Consider the following 23,253-nt stretch of genomic DNA (forward strand, 5'->3'; position numbering starts at 1 on the left):
CAGTTTAATTAAACGTTTGGTGTACATATATTTTTAAAAATTGTACAAAACTTTATCTTTGAAGATTGTTTATGTCCTTTAATACCGTTTTAAATGATACACTCTGGAATAAAAATCTCATAGTAAATTGTGATATATCAAAACTTAAACCAGTTTGGTTTTTCAATTTTGTTTTCTGCAAAAGCCGGAAATTTTTGGTAATTATCGAAAAAAATTTAATTACGATATGTCTACTAAAATTCAAAATTATTTACAAATAAATAATATGTAAATGTTATAAAACAATAATTATGTTATTAATTTATTTATTGTAGAAAATATTCATATTTTTGATGTTATATTTATAATACTTATTAAAATAAATACATTTTATTATTTTTAACTCTATATCAAAATATGAAACTCATTTAAATTCTTTTTTATTTATTTTCATGTTACTTCACCTGAATTCCCTCTGGATATTGGAATCAACAACAATTATATCAAATTTTCAACAATATGATTAAAATTTAACAAAAATTTTTAATAACAATAATGACATCATATTATTATTATCCTAAATTATTTATAATAATATTCATAATCGTGACACGAATTTAACCTGCAATGAACCTGGAATTTTAAACACCAATGTCATCTATGAAAATTTTTATTTAAATGCACTGAATTTTCTTTTAATAATCACAACAATAAAAAACACATTATACAAAAATTGTATTCCCTAACAATATTGCTATTATAATGACGATAAAACTAAAATATTAACACAACTACAACAACAATGTTTCACTATGTATATATATTTTTAACTTGTACTCAAATCTCGAATTTATATTGTATATATTATTATTATTTCGTGATATCTCTCTTGTTATATATATTGCATGCCACTATCCGTCTCTCATATTATACACCATTTTTTTTTTCATTGTATTATATAATGTAAATCTAATGATGCCACTATTATTATTTTACCATAAACATGATCGTCATTTTATATTCTATTATTCACTTTTACATATAACTTATTCATTCCTTAAAAAAAAATATATATATATACATGTATACTAAATATTAATACTTTACCTTCCGGCTACTGTTATATACTAATACTAATGGGACATTAAAAATCATTAACCTCAAATAACATTATAATACAATGTTATAATAATAACAACAATTTACTGTCGACATCGGAATTTTGGGGGTGGTGAACTCTCCTACATCTATTTCCCTTTCTCTTTTTACTTTTTCTAAAAATAATATACTCATTCTGTCTTATTCGTTTTCATTCTACTTTAACCATATTTAAAAACTTATTTTCAACAATATAATGTTTCTATAATGATAACAACAATATTATAATACTTATATTTTTCATATATACATGAACTATTATTGTCGTGTTAAAAATTTTACTTTTATATTATAATAATAATAATAATAATGGCAATAATAACATTATAAAATTGTGATGATGACATTATGGTGAAAAAAAATGATCTTCGTTCTTTGTTTCTACATACTTTTCATTTATTTTTTGTTATATATGATTTTAAATGTATGCAACAACGTTATTATAATATTATATCGCTTGCATTTATTATAACAATAAAAACAACAATAATGGTAAACATGAATTAAAACAATAACAACAAATTTTACCACAAACTACTACAAAACTATTGCAATGGAAATTAAAAACAAAAAATAAAAACAAAAACCATGTAACTAAAAAACTTCTGATGATGACTTTATGTTTTGTGATGTCCTGATTTCAATATATTCTGCATCCTTTCTGTTATTAACTTTAACCTGAAATATTTTAAAATAATATTCATATTGTTTTTCTTTCTGTTAAATATTATTCTTAACTATATGTATAATACTTTTAATTTTTTTAAAATGGAAAATTATTGTACAATAATAATAAAAAATAACAATAATTTTTACTGTTATTATATATGGTAACAACAATGGTATGGAAACAACAACAACTATCAAACAAATTTTCATTATACATGATTTTCTTATTGTTTCTTGGTTTCTCTTTTCTTGTTTTTGTTCATAAATCCGAAAATGTTGAATAAAATCCGGGTTTCTTATGTTGGAAAATCCTACTGTATTTACCTTCTCTCTTTATAATTTCCATATCAAAAATTAAAAAACATTTTAATTATACGAATGTGGTCTTGTAAAACAAAAAAAAAACAATAACAAACTCTTACGTCACTGTTCTTGCTCTTCTTTTCATACACATAATTTATATACATATATCTGCATAAATGTGTTGGTTTGCAACTCCTACTCATGAATTCATAATAATGCATCTTTTCTATCCATACTACCAATATACTGGCTACATTTTCACATTTTACTTTTTAAAACTCTGCTTAAAAATGCATACATTTTCCAATATAACAATTTATATGTGTAAATATTTTTTTTTAAATTCCTATAATTGTTATATATTTATACTTGTTATATATATTATTTTACCTATACATATATCTTATAATATTTATATTGTATATTTAAAACACATTTAAAACCATAAAATACCCAACTATATTTAAAACTAACAAAAAAAAACAAACATACAAACAAATTTATATATTCCTGTATATCCTGGAAATATTTATATATTTATTTCTTCTACATATATTTATGCATTCTGTATGACTTGGGTTGCTATCGAAAAAAAATGTATACGTGCATGAAAAAATAAAAAAACAACCACTGTACCCAACTTTATTCAACACACTGCAACTAAATACTGTCACAAAATATTTAAATGCATTTTTATAATAATTATACCACACTTTACATATATAAACACTTATGTCATACACATTATATTAAATACATAATATAATATGAAAAAAAAATGTACGGTTGTGTTTACTATTACTTCTAATATCTATGTAATATATATATATACGTATATTATTATATGTTTAGTAAGGACAATTGATGTTGAAGCTGTTGAAGGTAGAATGGTGTCATTATCCTGTCCAATAGCAGCACCTTTAGATGATGTTTATATGGTTTTATGGTTTAGAGATAATGCTGGTATACCATTATATAGGTAAGTGGAGTTTTCTTTTTTATACACTGTTATATTTGCAGTATTGTTTATTTTTATAAAATTAGCAAATAAATACATATAAAGCAAATATTTATTGAAAATATAAAATAAAATACTATAAAATGTTTATAAAAATTCTTTAAAAATTGCTATAAGTATAAAAATAAACAATTGTTACATATATTTTCACAATTCTTTAAATATTATACTAACATATTTGAATTTTACATTCAAAAAACATTGAAAGTTCTATTATAATCTTTAATTTTTTTTTATATGAGTATTAAAGAACCCAATTAAAAATAAAACAATTTAGATCTACTTATATATTTCTAGCAAATGCTACCTCAATTATGTTATTCCTAGAACAACAATTAACACCAAAAAAATTCGAATCAAAATGTTGGGTTTTAAACTAGCTTTTTTGGCTTCCGGCTGCCAGTTACTTAATGCTCTTATTATCATGTCCATAGATACAGGTGTACCTGTAAAAAATTTCTCTGTAAGAAAAAATGCATGTTTAAGAAACTTAAAAACTGAATATAATTAGTAAATAATTTTATGAGAATTTGTAATATTTATTTGAAAAATAAAAAAATATATTTAAAAACACCTGCGCAAATTAAACACGGTGCCGAAGAACACCACCATTTCACATATTTTGATTTTATTTGGATTGAAGCGTACTTTTTTTAAAATTTTTTTTTCTTTTTTTTTTTTTTACCGAGAGGAAGGGCGAAAAATCTCGAAAGACACTGCCAGACGAAAAGCAGTAGTGTGGAACTTTAATCCACTAAAAAACACCCTCCTCAAAATAAACTATAAAACTAGTCGGAAACGACTAAACATTAATTTTGCTCTAACCTTTTTGATTATTTACAAGCTTTTGATCTGGCACAATAGCGTACTAAGTACTCATTGTTCCAGATAAAAAAACTCTCAACTAACTCGAGAGGTCTTGTACTTTTAAGTCTCCTAACAAAGTTTTGATTGTCAACCAATCGAGCCGCCTCGATATTGACATGATTGGATAAACGCATTTTATGATTGGCTGCTTGCTTTTTAATTTCGTCTGTGACACTTAGGATCGTGAGATCCCTGTGTATATCGGCATTTCGGACACACCAAGGGGCGTTTACAATGTCCCGTAATACTCTATTTTGAAATCTTTGTTTAGATTGGATATGAGTCTGCGCAGCGCAGCCCCATAACTGAATACCGTAAGCCCAGACAAGCTTAAAAATTTGATTAAATATCAAAACTTTGTTGTATATTGTCAATTTGGAACGCCTCCCCAAAAGCCACTCAAACTTTCTGTATTCCTCCTCTAGTTGAGATCTCTTTTTCTTTATGTGCTCCTTTCATCTGAGCTTCACGTCCAACGTCATTCCCAAATACTTCGCTGTGTTTGCAGACGGAATCAAGACGCCATTTATTCGAACCGAAAATGAATTGTCAATTTTCCTATTAGTGAAACTTACGTGTACTGATTTCACCTCGTTAAGTTTTATATTCCACTTTCTAGTCCATTTTGAGATCTCATCACTGGCCCTTTGCAATTTTTGTGTAGATTCATTTTCATTTCGTCCTATTGCGATAACTGCTGTATCGTCAGCAAATGTAGCTCTTGTCACTAATTCCGATTCAGGAATATCACACGCATATTGCAAGTATAGTATCGGGCCCAATGTACTCCCCTGTGGTACCCCCGACCTGATATCCCTAAGCGAAGAGTACTCCTCTTCCTGTTTAACTCGAAATACCCTATTAGTCAGGTAAGATTCGAGCAGGTCAACATACTGCCTTTGTAGTAATCGCCTAAGTTTTTTTTATTAATCCACAATACCAAACCTTATCGAAGGCCTGGGCTACGTCCAAAAATATGATAGAACATATTGTTTTTCCTTCCAGAAAATTTTCTATTAGGTCAGTTATTCTATGAATCTGATCTATGGTTGAGTGGTTCCGGCGAAAACCAAATTGATGATTCGGGATTAACCTTTTACTTTCAATTATAGGCTGAAGTCTTCTCAATAAATGTTTCTCTAGCAGTTTTGAAATCATTGGCAACAATGAGATTGGTCTATAAGAAGTCGGCCTGTCTATAGGTTTGCCAGGTTTGTGCAGCATGATTATCTCCAAATAACTTTCCAAATTTCAGGCACGTAATTGCACCTTGTGCACGCATTTATTAGGCGCGTAAGCTTCTTTATACCCCTTTTGTGTAATTCTTTCAAAATATCGGCCGTTATTAGGTCAAATCCTGGGGCCTTTTTAGGTTCAAGAGTCCTGATTTCTTCTATGGCCTCTCTTTCCTTGACAATTGGAATAGTCACGCTATCCCCAACAAAAGTATATTCCTCATTATCATCCACGCTCTGGCTGTCATGCGGGCAGAATATATCGGCCAAATGATCCGCAAACGCATTTGCCTTGTCCTTGTCAGTTTTTGCCCACGTTCCATCTTTGTTTTTGATAGGAGCGAGATGTTTGATAGGTTGCCTCATTTTCTTTGTTGTTAAACAAAATTTTTTTTACATAACAAAATTATTTGTTCTTGTAAATGGAATAGTTTTAAAACTCCAAATACTGCTTAATGGGAAGAATAAAATTTCAGGTACCCAATTTAATTGCTTAAATATGTAAAGAATGCTTAAGAATTTGAGTCGTTTAAAATGACGGTTTTCATAAAAACGAATTGTGGGCATTGCATACATTCAGGGGTAAGAAAAAAAATTAAAAAAAAAAACACATTAAATTGTTAGCTATAAGGTTAGGAAATCCAAGGACTCGAAAATTGAAATTCTCAAAAATTTTGTTATGTAAATCTTTGTGGTGAAATGAGATAGAAATAAGGATACATAAGGAAATGGTATACAAGTAATTACTCTTGTCCTCGAAATAAAAGAATTTTAAAAATTAAAATTGCAAAAATTATATGAAAAATGCGACTAGTAAACGGCTAATTTAAACACTTATTATAACGTATTAATAACCATATTTGTTTTTTTATGGTAGAAGACTAAAAGCCGCTCAATTTTTAGGCTTGGCGAAACTTAAAAGGCCTTCGACAAAATATATTGTTAAAAAATTAAATTTTTAAAATTTCACTTAAATTTCTCGAAATAAAGTCAAATTAAATCTGTTTTACTTAAAAAAATTTCAATTTAAAATTCTTTTAAAATTATCAATTTCCATGAAGAAACTGAGTAGAAGGGAAAACGAAACTACACTGTTCAACACTGTATTTATTAAAGGATCATTAATTTAATACAAACAACATTTTGTAAAATAAAAATTTCAAAATTTTATTCAAAACTTAGGTAGCCAAATTAAAAAATTCCGAAAAGCATAATGTTAGTTACAAGTTAAAAATATACTAACAGAATTTGTATACCATGCGCAAACAAACACATATAGCTACTGTATTCAAATGTATATAAACTTTAAGGGTCTTTTTTAATAAGACAAGAAAAAAAAACATTGAATAGGTGAGTATAAATAGAAAATGCAACTTGAAAAATGCATACAATCTCAAATTAAATAAAAAATTTGAATTAAAAAAATAGGAAGGAAATTCATTCCCTGCACATATTTTAATCCTGCAAATTAAGTCCTTACCATTACCCTTCAAAAATTAGTGAACGGAAGCAAGGAATTAGAACGTTTTTTTATCTGTTTTTCTTTTTCCTCAACTTCTTCTATAAGTCTGTCAGTTTTTAAATTTAAATGTACTACGAATATTTCTTAGTACATTTAAATTAATCAAAAATTTTCTTGCTTTAATTTTTTTGCGAAGAGAAAATATTGCATTTTGTTAGGTAACTACATTTTCTATTGAGTAAAATTCTCCGAGGTTTAAAGTTATCCAATTTTCAGGAGAGTCCAATAGGTTTAAGATATGATTAATTCCTTATGCCTGTAGATACTTTGGCAAGAAAGACCTTTATTTCAACTAACTAGTAATAATTGCGAGCTGAAATTTTATATAATACGTTAATGAAAGAAATAATCAAAATGGAAAATTCGATTAAAAGCATTACATTATGTTTTTAATTCTCTAAATCATCTCTCATTCCTTTAAATTCAACAGCAAAATTTTCTAAAATTTGATTCCAAAACTCAACCAACAAAATTTTAAAGTACACATTTTTCTTTTCTAAAACTTTAATTTACTTTACACCTGTATAAGTTTTACAGCGCGTTCTATTATTCAAATTAAAATAAAAAAAAGAAAAACAAGAAAAAATATTCTTACACATTGTATTTGAATTCATAAATTATATAGAAATTTCTTTCGTTATAACCAAAAATACAAGTAGAGGCGCAGATATAGAGAATGCCTTTATTCTAAAATTATCTTTGTATATTAAAATTTGCTTTTCATTTTTTTTTTAAAGGAGCTTTCCTTTTAAATTTTTTTTTTTACGGAACTAACTAAAGTATATTTATGAAGGTTTTCCACATACTTGAATTATACACTCGTCATATAATAACAGAAAAATATATACAACAACCCAATTGTATATTTAATGGGTAAAACACGTACACACATACATCTTTACATTTACCTATTATTACACTTATATAGGTGTATAAAGATCTCTATATCATATTCTAATATTCCTTAATACAAAACCAAATATGCCTCACCATGTTCATCCTCAAAATGGGAACAAAAAAGAAAAATAAGAGAGAAAAAAAACGCTCTATCTAAAAAAAATTTTGTTTTTCTTTCATTTTCTTCTTTTTTAAAAATTCTCACACCAGTTTCTTTTATTTAAATTGCATAAAATGCAAGGGAATGAAAGAATTCAAGTTGCATAATATTTACAAAACATGCACATACGTATGAATGTTCTTGTGTATACGCTTATTATATAGATTATATTTTTACACTCTACAATCTACTTTATTCAAATATTGGGGTTTTCTTTACAGTTTTTTTTTTATATAGGGTAACAGTGGTTTTTATTGTAGAACTTGTATTTTAATAAAATGGAAAAAAAAAAAGAACCAAACCATAAATGAAATTGATTAAATTTATTAATGTTGTAAGTAATCAACAAAATTTGCAAATATTTATTTTTGTATTGTTGATTGTGGTTTCTTCAATACGTATTGCACTCAATGTAAATATAAAAATCTTAAATAAATGCCTGAAACAGTAACCCTTTCATGTAACTTTCTTTATTAAAAAATCTGTGCTTTTTGCTGCTTTTAGCGCTTAGCTAAAATCAAAGAAAACGAAGACAATGGTCAAATAATACGATAAATTTGGTCATTAAAATACTAAATTATATTGTCTAAAAGGAAAACATTTGCAGCTAATTCTTTGCAGAAATTCAATAATATTTGTTGTTTGAAATAATAATTTCCCGAAAATATAAACTTGCGTCCTTAATTTTTTCTTGCGTCACTTAAAAAGTTTTTCAGGCATATTAAGCAAACCCAATTTTTTACTGCATTTCAATTAACAATTATTGAGAATTACAGTAATTGAGAAATTCTCTAACAATTTTAATTATAATTTCAGCTTTCTGTGATTGCGACTAATTCAAATTTCAATAATTCAAGGTTTCTGCAAAAAATGTAATAAAATTTTATTCGAAACTAGAACGAAGTTAGTACTACGATATAAAATTTTTTCATTTTTTTAAACAACAGTTTGAAAATCATTAATCCTTTTTCTAAAATATTTTACAACAATTTTTGTTTGTTTCATCATATATACGTACACATAAATATAAAAAAAAAGAAACTGTATTTAAAATAGTCTACATACAATCAAGTGGGTTCGTTCTGGTTTCTTTTTTCTTCTCTCTTTATTTTGAATAAATATTTTTTTTTCTCTTCTTTTCTTCACTTCTTTTTATAATATTATGGAGTTGCTACTGGCATCAGACATTAAATTTATCTAGATATTAATTTATTACATATATTATAGTGTAGGTAGTATATGGAAATTTAATTTTGACGCGAGGATGATGATGATGACTAAGAAAGTGTTGATAAAGTATATAGAACATAATATACTTATATAAATGTGTTTTACACGTATTCAATTACATATTTCGTACACATATTTTTGTGTACAAGTACATAAAGTACATGTTGTGAAAAATGAATTTTCTTTTTCTTATACGTTTTTCTTCTTTTTCTTTAATTTCTTTTATTACAAACCTGCTGCTTTTATATACATATATCCTGTATTATGTATTAATATATAAAAATAGCATGTGTAAAATATTTTATAAGAAAAAATGCATTCTGTATTCAAGTTTTATCATATGGCACCTAAATAAATTTAAATATTTCTCGATTAAAAGTAAGAAAGGAAATAAATATCTCATGTTTTACTAAAATTTTCTACCATAATATTATATTTGCATGTTCTCGACATAATTTCAATATTTTTATTGAAGTTATGTCGAGAATGTGCAAATTTTAATAATTTTACTTAACTATCTGTGTATACAAAACCATGGTCTAAGTTCAACTTTAATTTGACTTCAGATTTTTATTATTAACAAAGAAGAATCGCATCTAACTTATAAATAATAAATGAAAATTTAATCAAACTAGCAAACATTTTATAATTCTCATAAAGAAGAAGTTCAAAATAAAGTCAGAAAGAAAATAGGTTATAGAAGTTAATTTGCATAGTTTACTTTGTGAAAATTGCTTTAAAGACTTAACCCTATTGCTGTTTTCTTCATACGAAATGATGACTTCAAAGCAATAATACTATCTAAAGTTTGGAATGCTAAGTAACACAATATTCTGTTCAGTTAAAATAGACCCGTCGCTATTTTTAAAATACAAAAACTAAGATTTGTTTTAAAAATTATTGAACTTAATGTCACGCGCATCATGTTTTCCGAATTTCTGTTATCGAATAAAAAAGTTATTAATTTTAAATAATTTAAAAATTTCGAATAACATTAAAAATCTCAACTACAACAATCGAGATACATAATATGTGTTATAATATATGTTCTACATAATAATATATGTGTTATACAGAATACAATATTTATATTTTTATATTGTATAACAAATTCGGTTTACAGATATAAACATATAAAGTTTGTTTTTCTTTTTTTTCACTAAAAATCTGCAATGTAATGAATATTTTTTTTTTTTGAAAAAAAATAAATATATAACAGCAATATAGTAAAACCCATACATTATAACATTATAATAAAAGAAATAAATGAGAAATAACAGCATAGTAAAACAGCAGTAAAAAATTCGAAACAAGAACAAGCGAAAAAAATTTAAATTTTTATAATATATTATGTTTAAATGATGATGAGAGTCCTTATATTAAGGATATAATGGAGTTTAAGTGCAATTGTCTATATATTAAAACTGTATAGATTGCAAATGTACGTATACATACAAACATCATTCTATAAACATAATATATTGTTGAACACCATATGAACACATTCACAATTGCATATGAATATTTTAATAAAACTTAAATATTTTTATTCATTAATGTTTTTCTTTCTTCGTTTCAATTTTTTGTATTATTATACACCTATGCAATTTTACTACAATAAAATAAAAAGAATAAAAAATAAGAAAAAAACTAGATACCCCTAAAGGATATAAAGTGGTTTTAATTTATTATAAAGTATCATCATTTTCTTATATGCTACACATGTATATTGTATACATATATTTTATATAGAGTAGATATTTCTTCTATAAAATATTATTTTATATGTATAGATTACATGCATTAAAATATATTATATCATATATGTATATATTTAGGTTTTACATAAAAAAAACTATTGTTAACACATATCATATTATAGTAAAGATAAAAAATAACTTTTATATTGTCTCTCGTATATACTACTCTCTTTTGTTTCTTATACCCTCAAGCTTTCTTTTAATGTCTCTTCTATACTTTATAAAATTGTTCTTTTATATTATTACACATATGAATATGCATTATACTCGGTATATTATGAAAAGTATAATTTATGGTATAAAATATACCATTTTTCTTTTTTGTGAGATAATATGAAATCAGCGATATTTTATTCAACAGTACAAAAAAGAGAGAGAAACAAAAAAAAAATGTTTTATATTTCATGTGTTGTATGAAATCGTATATCAAATGTTTTACTGATATGCGATTAATATATTGCTGTTTTACCTTTCCAATACAATATTTTTGCATTTAATTATTATTAAATAAGCACGATAATTTCATTCAAATAAACTTTATTAATTACAACAGAATTATTATTTTTTATTTAATAGGATTATTTTAGCTTTTACCAGCGGGAAGGAAAAATATATTAATTTACAAATTGTATAACAATTAATATTTGTAATTTTAATGAGATAAAAAAATATGAGAAAATCTAAAATGTTCTAGTTTATTTAAGAAATTCAAACCTTAACCTAAAAATGTGAAATTTAAAAATTGCTTTAGAAATTTTTATAAATAAAGTTGAAGTTCATATTTTTAATAAATTATTGCAATCGGCTTAATTAATTTAAGACTTTTTATCAAAGCTGCACTCTAAAATTTATCTATTTTGATTAGTTTTTGTGGAGTAATTGATAAAAGTACTCTAATGATAATTAATTTCTTCTGAAGTTTTAATCTTTCTCTGTCACTCAAGGTGTAACAAATATTTTCCTATTATTCGAATTGTGATAGGCCTTTTAGAAAAATGGTTGGTGTCTTCAAAAATTCGTAAAAAATATTTCGTTTGAATTTTTACATAATGATTCCTATCTTTCCATATAATAAAGTAAAAAAAACCGATTCCATATACAATAAAGTTGGGTCAAACCAATAAAATGAAATCTAGGACTTTTCCCTTCAACAAGTGAAAATTCTGCCTTTAAAAACAATCTATGTATGTTCTACATTATTAAAATTACATTCATTCACGTACGAAACCGCTTCAAAAATTGCATACATTTAGGATAATTTAAGGGTTAATTTTCTGAGTTAAGAAAAATAATTATATGTTTTAATTGTATGACATTCAGTTTATTTTCTGTTTCATTCAGTTTCTTTCTGCATTTAAAGGAATTTGGAAAAACTTGTACGAAATATAAGGTGTTAAATATTCAAATTTTACATATTTTTCGGGCCGGTAACTTGAGAGCGGATGAAGGTGGAAAAATTTATATTCTAGCGAAATGAACAATTGATTAGTGTTTAAAGGATGCTAACTTTTTTTTTCTATTACTAACAGTAATTAGAAAATTTTTCACATGTAGTGCCTATGACCTTAATATAAAACAAGCTGTCAGTGTAAAAAAAATTCTCGTTAAAATATAATGTGCCGAATCATATAAAAATGAAATCTTATAACAGAGAATAAAATACAATACAATCTTTAACTTTAATGGATGTTTCGACTTTGCTGGCACATATGTGTACCAGTCGGGTCAAGAGGGTTAAGGACATATAAACAGGAAGTAAGGACGAAATTTCTAAATGAGTCTTTAAAAGAATGAGAGAATCTTTCAGTATTTTATTGGTAATTAGTTTTCTTCATTAGTAAGAATCTGACAATTCCAAAAATAATCAATACTAGTTGATAATTATGTATTTAATAACTATTTTGAAGAAAAGAAGGAATTACTGAAAGAACGGTAATTTTTTATTCAAAATTAGAATTTGCAGTAAATCTCAACATTTTTTTTTTTAATTTTCCAATCAGAAGTATGAAAAAACCATTCTGAAACATTTTTAAAAATTTTAGTTTAATCTTGTAATTTACTTCTTGTAACATTAATCTTGAAAGATTTATAAGCATTTTCACAAAAGTTTTAATTTTAATGTAGCTTCTATTTGTAATAATATTTGAACTTGAAAACTTTTATGAAAATTTCACAAAAAAGTGAAATAAAGATCAGTACAAAATTAAATTTCACATATTAATAATTTCTTGTTCTTTCTATATAATTTGGAAACTTTGCGTATTTTACAAATTTCTTTAAACTAATGATTTCCATTTTTCAAAACGATCCTCAACTTACTATGGTAATTAGCCGTTTATGAAATGTAAAATTTGCACATAAAAATCAACAAAAAATTTTAATTTCATGGTTATTTTAATAAAATAAATAATACGAGCAGCAAAATAATTAATCTTTAGAATTGATATTTTTTGCTAAAATTATATTTCCAAAATTGTTTTGCTTTTAAAGTTATTTTATGCTATAAAATGTTTTTATTAGGAAACATCTCAAATATACAATATAAGAAGAAATCAAGCGATTTCAAGGCAAATTAAAACAACACCAACAATATAATCTATTATAACAATAAAAAGAAGAAAATAAACTAAATAGGTTAATGACACATGAGTTCCAAAACAATGAAAGAACAGAAACTAGACATTTTTTTTTGAAATTTTAGCACAATATCCTTTTTACGTATCATTTTATTGTACAAAAATGTATTATGAAAACTATATTACAAAAACGAATTGCAGAAAATTATTCAAATTATTCAAAAAATACCGAGACACATAACCGCACTTACGTACATACGTTTATACACAAATTTATACGTACGTTAATTATATAACATATGAGGCATTATTTTGTACACATAGCGTACATTCACATTTCCTCTCATTTTTATTATAAATTTAAAAATATTTAATTCTTTTTGAAGTTTATTTGGGAGGAAAAAATATGAGAAACAAAATACTGAGTTTTTGTGAAAGACGCGAAAAAGAACTACAAATTTCTAACGCAGCAAACATTATAAATGCATATGTTGCATAAAAAAATAAGTAAAACAAAAAAAAGAGAAAAATTTTATAATAGAATAAAACCAGGCCATCTATAGAATTTTTCAATTGAGATTTTCATCCCCAAATTTAATTTTTTATTTTTTGCCAAACATAAAAGATTTGAAATTAGGTGAATCCATCTAAATGCCTATACAATCATACACATGCTAAAACTAATAAAGACTGTTGTAGTTATTATGATTTTTTATGCGATAGAAATGCTCAGAACGCAAAACATTTTCTCTTTTGTTTCTGTTTCGTTTTTTTCTCTTTCTCAATATACAATAAGATAGAAACTTTAATTAAATAAAACTTATAGAAGTGCCATATCATAATATATGCCTTTATCTCTTTCGTATAACAGTTCCTTATTTATATAATGCTGATTCAAATAGTTGGAATAAGGCCAATTTATTTTCACTCTAAAATTTCAATAAAATGTTTTTGTTTTTTATTTTTTTTTTGTTATATATTTATACTAGTATAATAATATTTGTTCGACTTTAATATAAATTCAATTTTATTATTTCAATTTTATTAAAATTAATATTTGCAATTTTCAGTTTTGATGTTCGTGACAAATCAAAGCCAGATTCATTACAACATTGGTCTGCTCCCGATGCATTTGGACCCAGAGCTCATTTCAATTTTAATTCATCACCAGCATCATTAGATATTAAGGTAAGTTTAGTATATTAAATTACTTGAAAAAGTGTTATATTATGTGGTATTTTCAAAATTACATTTAATTCAATTGCTTTAAGTTTATGTATTGTCAGAATTCTACTTCGTCCTTGAATTGTTAATTTTAAATAATGCATTGTAAGAGGTTATAGTGAAAAAGATAATAACATAAATTTTAATTTATTAAATTTTCTGTACTAACTGCTTGTTTTTTAGCATTTCTCAAATCTTTTCAATACTTCATCACAAATTCCTTTAGGAACGATTTTTACGTTGAAATATACGAACGATTAAGAGCATTTAAATTTTCTTTGAATACCAACACAATGTACACGCTTTCAAAAATTTTTTTGGTTTTTGTTTTTATAAATTCATCCATAGTAAGTAATGTAAAACTATCGATTTCCCCAGACCCAAGTAAAAATATCTCAACCTTTCACCTTTGCAATAATATGTATGATTTCCCAAATTTTTCTTATCTAACAAACTTAAATTTAGATGAAATTCTTTTGAGACCTCATCTTTAATTCAATATAGCGAATCTTGAATTCAACTCATAATTTTTAATGAAACATCCTTTTCAACTAATTAAATATTATTATGTATATATATATCCATATATATAAGCCTAAAATTAAATTACAAATAAACTCAAAAAAAAATATAATAAAATAATCAAAATAAAAAAATATCAGGAAAGGGAAAGTTTAACTAAACTTTTCTTTCAGTTTCGATTTTTCCTTTTTGTTAAATTTTCTTTTCTTCATTTTCCTTTCTTTTCTCTTTTTATTCTTAATTTGATGGTTTGTATACTTATTTACGTATGAAGAACTTTGTAAATTTGATTTTTTTTTTCTAATTTTTTTTTTAGGTTTTTCTTTTTATATATAGAAAATTAATAAAATACATAAGGTAGTTTTAAGTTCGTTTAGCAAATTAATTGAAAATTTCCAATCTGTTTAACCAAAAGCAATTAGAAATCAAAAAAAAGAACTAAAACAAGAAAACAACATTAAAACAAACAAAAGAACAAGCGAAAAAGTAAAAACTTCTTTCATCAAAATTTAATTTAACGTTAATTGATTTTTATTGTTTTCCAATGGCCAATAAAACCAAATACCTGGAAACAGAGAGCATTAAAATTTTACAAACAATAATAAAAACAAAAACAGAAAAAATAATAATAAAGGAAATAGCAAAAAGCAAAAAAATTACAAGAAAATCTTTTAACTTTACCTTTAACATTTTTGCTCCTATTCACATTTCCTTATTGCCTTTGACCAATTTGATTTTAATCTTGTTCTCTTAAATCTTTAATGATTTTTATATTTAGATTTTCATTTGATTACGAGAACATGATGTTTTTAATTATTTTTATTTTATTTAAGGATATTAAGAGAAAATCATAAATTAAATGGCGTATACAAAATCTATATAAAAAATTTTATTAAAATCCGTTATGGTCGATTAATTTATTGGATCAATCTCGTAACGGAATGAAAAATATCTTAACATCCAAAATACAGAGCTTGCGTGTCGAACTTCTTATAATTTATAATTTCAGATACTATGAGACTCAAGATTCTTACTTCGTAAAATTAAAACATAAATCCGAAATATTCTTCACTTAGTCATTTTATACGAGACCTTTTATTTTCTACAACTGCCTTCCTTAAAATTTATAAAATTTCTAATGAAAAATTCATTAAACGTTTAAAAACAATATTTTTGTTAACAAAGATTATATGTTTTAAGGATTCAATTAATTTTATTTATTTATTTTTTAACAATTTAAAAAGTGTTTAAGTCCTTTATTCATTTTTCTGTTTTTTGTTTTCTTTGCACGTCTTTAAAATAAAAACAAAATATTTTCAGCATATTTAAGCAAAAATATTTTTTGGCTAATATTTATTTATTTCACCCTTACATCTCATCTGAAACTCGACCTTAAACTTTATTTCATCTTTATTATACATACATACATACACACCTAAAAACTTCATTTTGTTATGTACCTATGTAAAATTACATAGATGAAAATTATTTTAAATTTATGCATGTATAATATACATAATAATATTGTACGTTCATACATAAACAAAGAACGGTATTCATAACATATTCATAAAAATAAGATTAAAATCTTCCCTTTTTTTTGTGTTTGTTACCTAAATGTAATGCTTTGAAGAGTCCTTTTTTGTATACATTGATATGGTTACTTATTACTGGGTATTTCTGATTTAACAAAACCTCAGAAACTAAACTTTTATTTTGGATTTTAAGGTTTAAACTTCGCGTTTTAGGATTGGTGACATTAGTGTAATTAATAGTCATATCTGTATATTTAAGGAATGTTTTTATTCCATGAAAAAAAATTTTTACCTATTTCGAGATTATAAACCCTCAAAATCCTGAAAGTTTCGTCCTTTAAGTCATTATTGCAACAAAATCAGAAACATTTTTTAAAATCTGCAATCGCAGAAAATTAGCAACTGACTTTTTCTACCGCGACATACCATATTTGAACTTTACAAAAACAAAATGACCCTTAAAATTTACCATTATCCAAAATCCGTTTTTTAGAAATTTTTGGTATTTCCAGACCTCAGGTTGTAGGAGTCTGAAATTTTAGTAATACTTATAAATAGTTTATTTCATTATTAACAAATTTTTCCACCTTCACCCACTCTCAAGTTATTGTCTCTCGAAATTTGTGAAGTTTAAATTTTTGACACTTGTAAGCTTTTCGAAATTTCTATAAATGCAGAAAGCTAACGGTAAATGTTATCCCATTAAAAAATATAAATATGTTAAAAAAATTAATCCGGGCAATTAACCCTCAAAATCGAGCATTATGTTAACGCCTCTTTCTATTTTTTTGGTTTATTTTAAAGATTGCATACATTGCTAATCCTAAAGGTATGCAATCTTTGAAATATATTCGTATATAAATGAAATTGATTTTAATAAAGTAGTACATGCCTATATTATTTCTAGAAGCAGTATTTTAACTTATCGGAAAGAACAGTACTACATTGCAAGCCATTGGTTTATTACAAACCAACTTTATTATCTAAAATTTTAAAAGTAGGATACGTTTAAAAAATTTTTACATAATAAATTTCGATACGCAAAAATTCCAACTTAATAACTTTATAGAGTAATTTTATTGTTCTTTTCATTAATTAAAATTGATGTTTTAACAAACTCAATAACCTAGTTCCTTCGACTGATTAAAGTGTTGAGAAATGAGAACTTTTATACAAAAAATTGTGTGCAGTATCATAGTTAGGCTAATTAATCATTTTATTATTACAAACAACGTCAATACGAAATCAAAATTTTACGAATCAAAATTTTCCTTTCCTTCCCATTAATAGTTTCCATTTGGAAATATGGAACGTTCTTGAATATAAAGCACTCTATACTATTTTAATAAAAACATATTTGTTATCATATATGTATATGTTTTTTACTAGAATGGTTTTACGCCTTTGATCGTATATGAGGGAGCAGAAGACTTAAAACAATTTTAATATGTTTACTATATAAAAGGTGTCAGTAATATTTTAGTCAAATATTTGCATAGGCTAGCCTTAATATTTTGGGATAATAGAAAGTTCAAAAAGAAAATATTTCAAGAAAATTTTTGTATTAATATATTTATAAAGGTGCAAAGGTATATAAAATGTCTAGAATTTCAATTTATTTTAATCAAATTTAAATTTAATATAATGATATTTAAATTTTTGATTAAAATAATTTATAAAGTGTAAACTATAAAAGAAAAAACCTTTCCCTTTTATTCATGTGATATGGTAATGAATCGAATTACAAAAGGATAATATTTAATAAATATTGTTTTTGTTATTGATTCAGAAATCTAACCAAATAAAATATTTGAAAACTTGTATATAAAATTATTTTAGCAATGAATTTATAAACAAGTAAAAAAAAAGTTAGTAAACATGTCAAATGAAGCCGGAAAACCAACACAAACATCGTAGATATAAGAATTTGAAATTTTGCAAGAATTGTTTTGTAAAAAATTTTTTTATAGAAAAAATAGCTAGCTATTTTTGATCCGAATATTTACGATTTATTTGAATCCCTAAAAGCATGCAATGAAATTATTTTGATTTTACTGACTTCTAATAGTTCCACATATACACAAAATAACTTATAACTATTAAATATCGAAATTTAAATTTTACTCAAAAATATTATTCGATAATAAACTACTCGAGAATCATAATTTAAGAATAATTTTCAATTAAAATTTTATGGTTCTGTGTACCATCAGACCTGATAATTTCAGTTTAGTTTTTTTTTCTTTTAATATAAATTATAAAGAGTACGATAAACAATACCAAATTAATTGACTATTTTAACCTTATTTTCAGTTAAACAGTTTAAAATTGGCTCAAAATATTAGCAAACTAAACATTTAAAATACTTTCAAAGTTTAAACCAATTTACACAGCTTTTTATATAAATCATAAAATTTTTTCAAGAAATTGAACAAAGGAAAAAAGATCATATCAAATAATCAAATTTGACTCCCGGACTAGGCAAAAATTCATATTGCTACGAATTATCAAATCTTCTTGCTACGAAAATCTTTAAAAACTGTGATTTCAAATAAAATTAATAAAGATACTTGACTCGTACAACAGAAGACAAATATAACATTTTTCAACATATTAAAATATAGACCAAAAAGCAAAAGAAATTCTGTTTCATTTTGTTATGCAAAATACATTCTTGTTAGAGCAAAATGGACGTCTACTTGATTTCGAGAAAAAATTTGTATATGAGGTAGGCAAAATTCAATGGCACGGTGGAAAATTTCTTAATAGTTTTGCATTTAAATTTTTTTGTACCTTCAAAAAATGTTCAGAATGTTACGTTTACCGAATTGAGAAGATACTTTTTCGAAAGGCAAAGAAAAACAAATTTTGCATTCAGAAAATTCTGGATATTTCTTGTGAAATTTTAATTTATTATTATTTCTTATACTTGTAATTTTGCGTTAGTTAAAATTTCATTTGACACAACAGTGATTATTCAGAAAATTAACAATAGACTACTAAATTTAAAAAAAATATTAACAATATTTATAATGTTATTAATACCAACTTACAAAGATTTATGAATTTCAAAAAATTTAAATTTTAATGTAAAAACAAAAAATTTTTTCTTTATCTTTCGAAAACCAATTCGATACACGTATCAATTAAAATCAATTAAAAACAAATTACAAATTATTTTTTAGATTCCAAATTTCATGCTTTATTCAAATCATCTTCAAAATAAAAAAAAATAAAAAGATATACAAAAGAGAACTGCAATTACTGAAACCTTGTATTACCTAAAAACATCACATTGACATTTGAGAAAAGTTGAAACTGCTTAAAATAGTTGGAATTAAAAGTAACAAGAAAATAAGCATAACAATCAGATAAAGAAGTTCGATAAATTAAGATAAATTTTAAGATTTTCACTACTTAATAAGCATGGTCTTGTACAACCAAATATAGAGCAATGGGAAGAAATTAAAACTAAAACTGTAAAATATCATAGGTTTTTATTTTACGATATCACAAAGGCATTTATTCAAATCCATTTCATGGCGCTGCACTTTTCTAAATTCATTTAAGAACCATAAATAAATTAGTGATTTCTGATAATACCTCAGCGAATCTTTATAAAGATACTAAATTTAAGTAAAAATCAAAGTATAAAAGTACCATAGAACAACCTCTCCATAATGTTAATGTCCTTATTACAATAAAATATTTGAATATTTCGTCAACATAATTTTAAGTGTACATATTTTAATGAAAAATCTACAAAACATCCTTTGTATCTCACTCATAATAATATCTGCATATGAGTCCTTTATATTCATATTATGTAAAAAGTACACCAAAAAATATAGAACACAAAAATTTTCGGTTCGTTGTCCTTATTATATTTTTTTTTTATTTGCATTTTTTCTCTTTTATGTTTTATAAATTTTTTTTTTTGCTTTTTTATGCACACATTTTTAGACATTGGGCATAAATTAATTTTACTGCAAATACATCAGTTGTGATGCAATGAATTTTATATTCTCTTTGATCCGCAACTCTACACACAAAAAAAAAACAAACAGAGAAAGAACCAAACTGAAAACACCAGAAACCAACTAAAATATTATTATGTGAAATGAAAATACAATATTATACAATAGCAAATAACGTTTATATCCTAAGGGGCATCGATTGATTACTACAGTGTGTAGCATATATGCAATTACATTATAGTGTACAACTAAATAATATGGTTAATATATCTTCTATTTTTGTTTTTATTCTATTTTTCTATGAATTTTTACTCTTTTACAAAATTTGCAACTTCCTTTTTCAAAAAAAAAAGCAAAAAAAAAATATTAGCAAAAAGGGATCATATAATGATCATCATCGTCATCATTCTAATTATCCTTGTTATTATGATGCCTGATGTTCGAAAGCAGAAAAATATGGTCAAATATAAAATTGGATTATTTCTATTTGCAAGAAAAGAAAAACAAGAAAAAATAAAAAAGCAAAATAAGAGAAACTATTTAAAATGTTGTTATCGTAAATTCTATACTCATAGCGCACCCTGACAATCAAAATGGTTCAACACAAAAAAATCGTATTTTTCAGTGATGCACATACAAGGGAATTCTGAATATTTGTCTACATTTTGCCGGAACTCCACTCTTAAAACTTAAAAATTTGTAATTACAATCATTAGTTAAAAAAATGAGGCATTTCCCATTTTGTATCGTATTATGATCTTAAATCTGAATCCATCTTTCTTTAATTATATATAATTATAATTATTCTTACAGCTTGTCAATAAGTTCTACATTATTCATTTTAAGGATTTCCCACAAATAAAATGCGATTACATGTTCAAATTTTGTACCGAAAAGTCCACATTTTCATATACGAGTATTATAAAAGAAATATTTTGTAAAATATTCTACTTGAAAATTGCAATTATTCACTATTGAAGCTTCTGGTTGCAGGTTGCTAGTACATTTGTATGCCTTCATTCATTACGTCTATATTTTACGTATACATATATTACACCAGAACTGAGTACTCATATAAAAGTACCTATATAATATGCATAATATGTGCGAATGCTTACATTCTGTTTAGGTTGTGGTTTTAATGTGTCATAGTGGAATGAAATGGGAAAAAAAAATTTTTTTTTCCTTTTAAATGAATCCTCTTTTTTTTCGTTTTTTGCTTCACCACGTAATGTTTTAGAGGTAGGAAATTAGATCAGAATGAGATTCACTTAATTATGTTTGGTTACATACACAATATCTTTTATAATAGATAGGTATAAATATTATTTGTCTATCTGAAGATATATACATGAATCTTTTAGAATAAAAGGAATTCAGGAAAAAAAAACTGCCTATTCTTAAAAGCTCAAAAACAAATAGGTATACTGACTGAAATGAAAACAAAAAATCATAAAGGGAAATTAAAAATGTATTAAAGGAGTATATATGTTTATAGATGGAGTGAACTGTTATCAGGACTTTCTTAAAAAGAGATTGCGGTTTTCAAATACATAAGTATATAGCAATTATGTATCATGTGTGTTTATAAAATTATTTTTACCTAGATATTATGGAAGCAAAAATCTGATTGAAACATACACACATATTAAGAATTTTATAGTTGAAATAACTAATTGAAAGGAAAATTTAATTTTTTATAAATGTTTTAGGAAATATGAACAAATGTGTTTTGCGGTTTCCATCGTCTATATGGTGTAATGAAATATTCGAAATTTGTTTGAGATAGTCCCTTTTTTTTTTAATTTTAAATTGATACTGATATCAAAATTGTATTAAATTATAAGATCAATCGTCCTTATTAATTGATCCAATAATTTTTTCTCATTTTTGAATTTTAATGAAAAGTGAATTTTGTGATTCATTAAAATAGTGTTCCTTGAATATTAATGAAAATAGGGTCACATATCAAATATAAGGCGACAAATTTTAGCTAAAATATTGAAAACATAAAATAAAAATTTTTTAATAAAATTGATAGTAAGTCATGCAACTTGCAATAATAACTTTTTGAAGATTTATTCGTATTAAGATAAAAACTGAGATTTAAATATTTTAAATTTGTAAAAATTGCTTAATTGTAAAATTTTTTCTAACTTAAAATTCCAATAATTACAGTCGTTGTTTCTGTCAATTAGTACAAATTTTGTGCTCATATTTTGGGGTCAAACTTTTCAATTAAGTAATCTTGCATTAAATACAACATTGTAATCATTTAATATAGTGGCCATATAATTCATTCGAATCATATTTAATCCAATATTAAGCAAAAAAGAATTCACAATTCTTGAACGAAAAAAATAATTTATTCTACAACAAAATCATGTAATGCAAAAACATTCATCTTAAAAAAAATTTTTTTTGAATTAATTTTATTAATTTAATTTTAAATTAATAAAATTAATTCAAAAAATAAAAATTCATTCCAAAAGAAAATAGAAATTCGAAGAAGTAAAAATTGAACCAGTTGCATACAAAATTTCTGTGGTTATTTTCGATCATTAGCTTTAAATGCAGGACCATAATTCTTCCTTATTATTTGGCTTGTGATATTGATGCTT

General features: G+C 24.6%; 1 protein-coding gene across 1 annotated transcript in view; it reads left to right on the plus strand.

Annotated features, from left to right (window-relative positions):
* The first annotated feature begins 2,966 nt into the window (after positions 1-2,966).
* The window catches only part of LOC129612415 (uncharacterized), a 106,053-nt gene continuing 85,766 nt past the window's right edge, over positions 2,967-23,253 (plus strand). The window contains exons 1-2 of the mRNA XM_055525997.1: positions 2,967-3,088; positions 14,445-14,562. Of these exons, the coding sequence (XP_055381972.1) occupies positions 2,997-3,088; positions 14,445-14,562 (210 nt within the window). The 5' untranslated portion in view covers positions 2,967-2,996. The remainder of the gene's footprint in view (positions 3,089-14,444; positions 14,563-23,253) is intronic.

This window comes from Condylostylus longicornis, unplaced genomic scaffold (genome assembly GCF_029603195.1).
Source record: "Condylostylus longicornis isolate FDR11 unplaced genomic scaffold, ASM2960319v2 ptg000072l, whole genome shotgun sequence".
NCBI lineage: Eukaryota > Metazoa > Arthropoda > Insecta > Diptera > Dolichopodidae > Condylostylus > Condylostylus longicornis.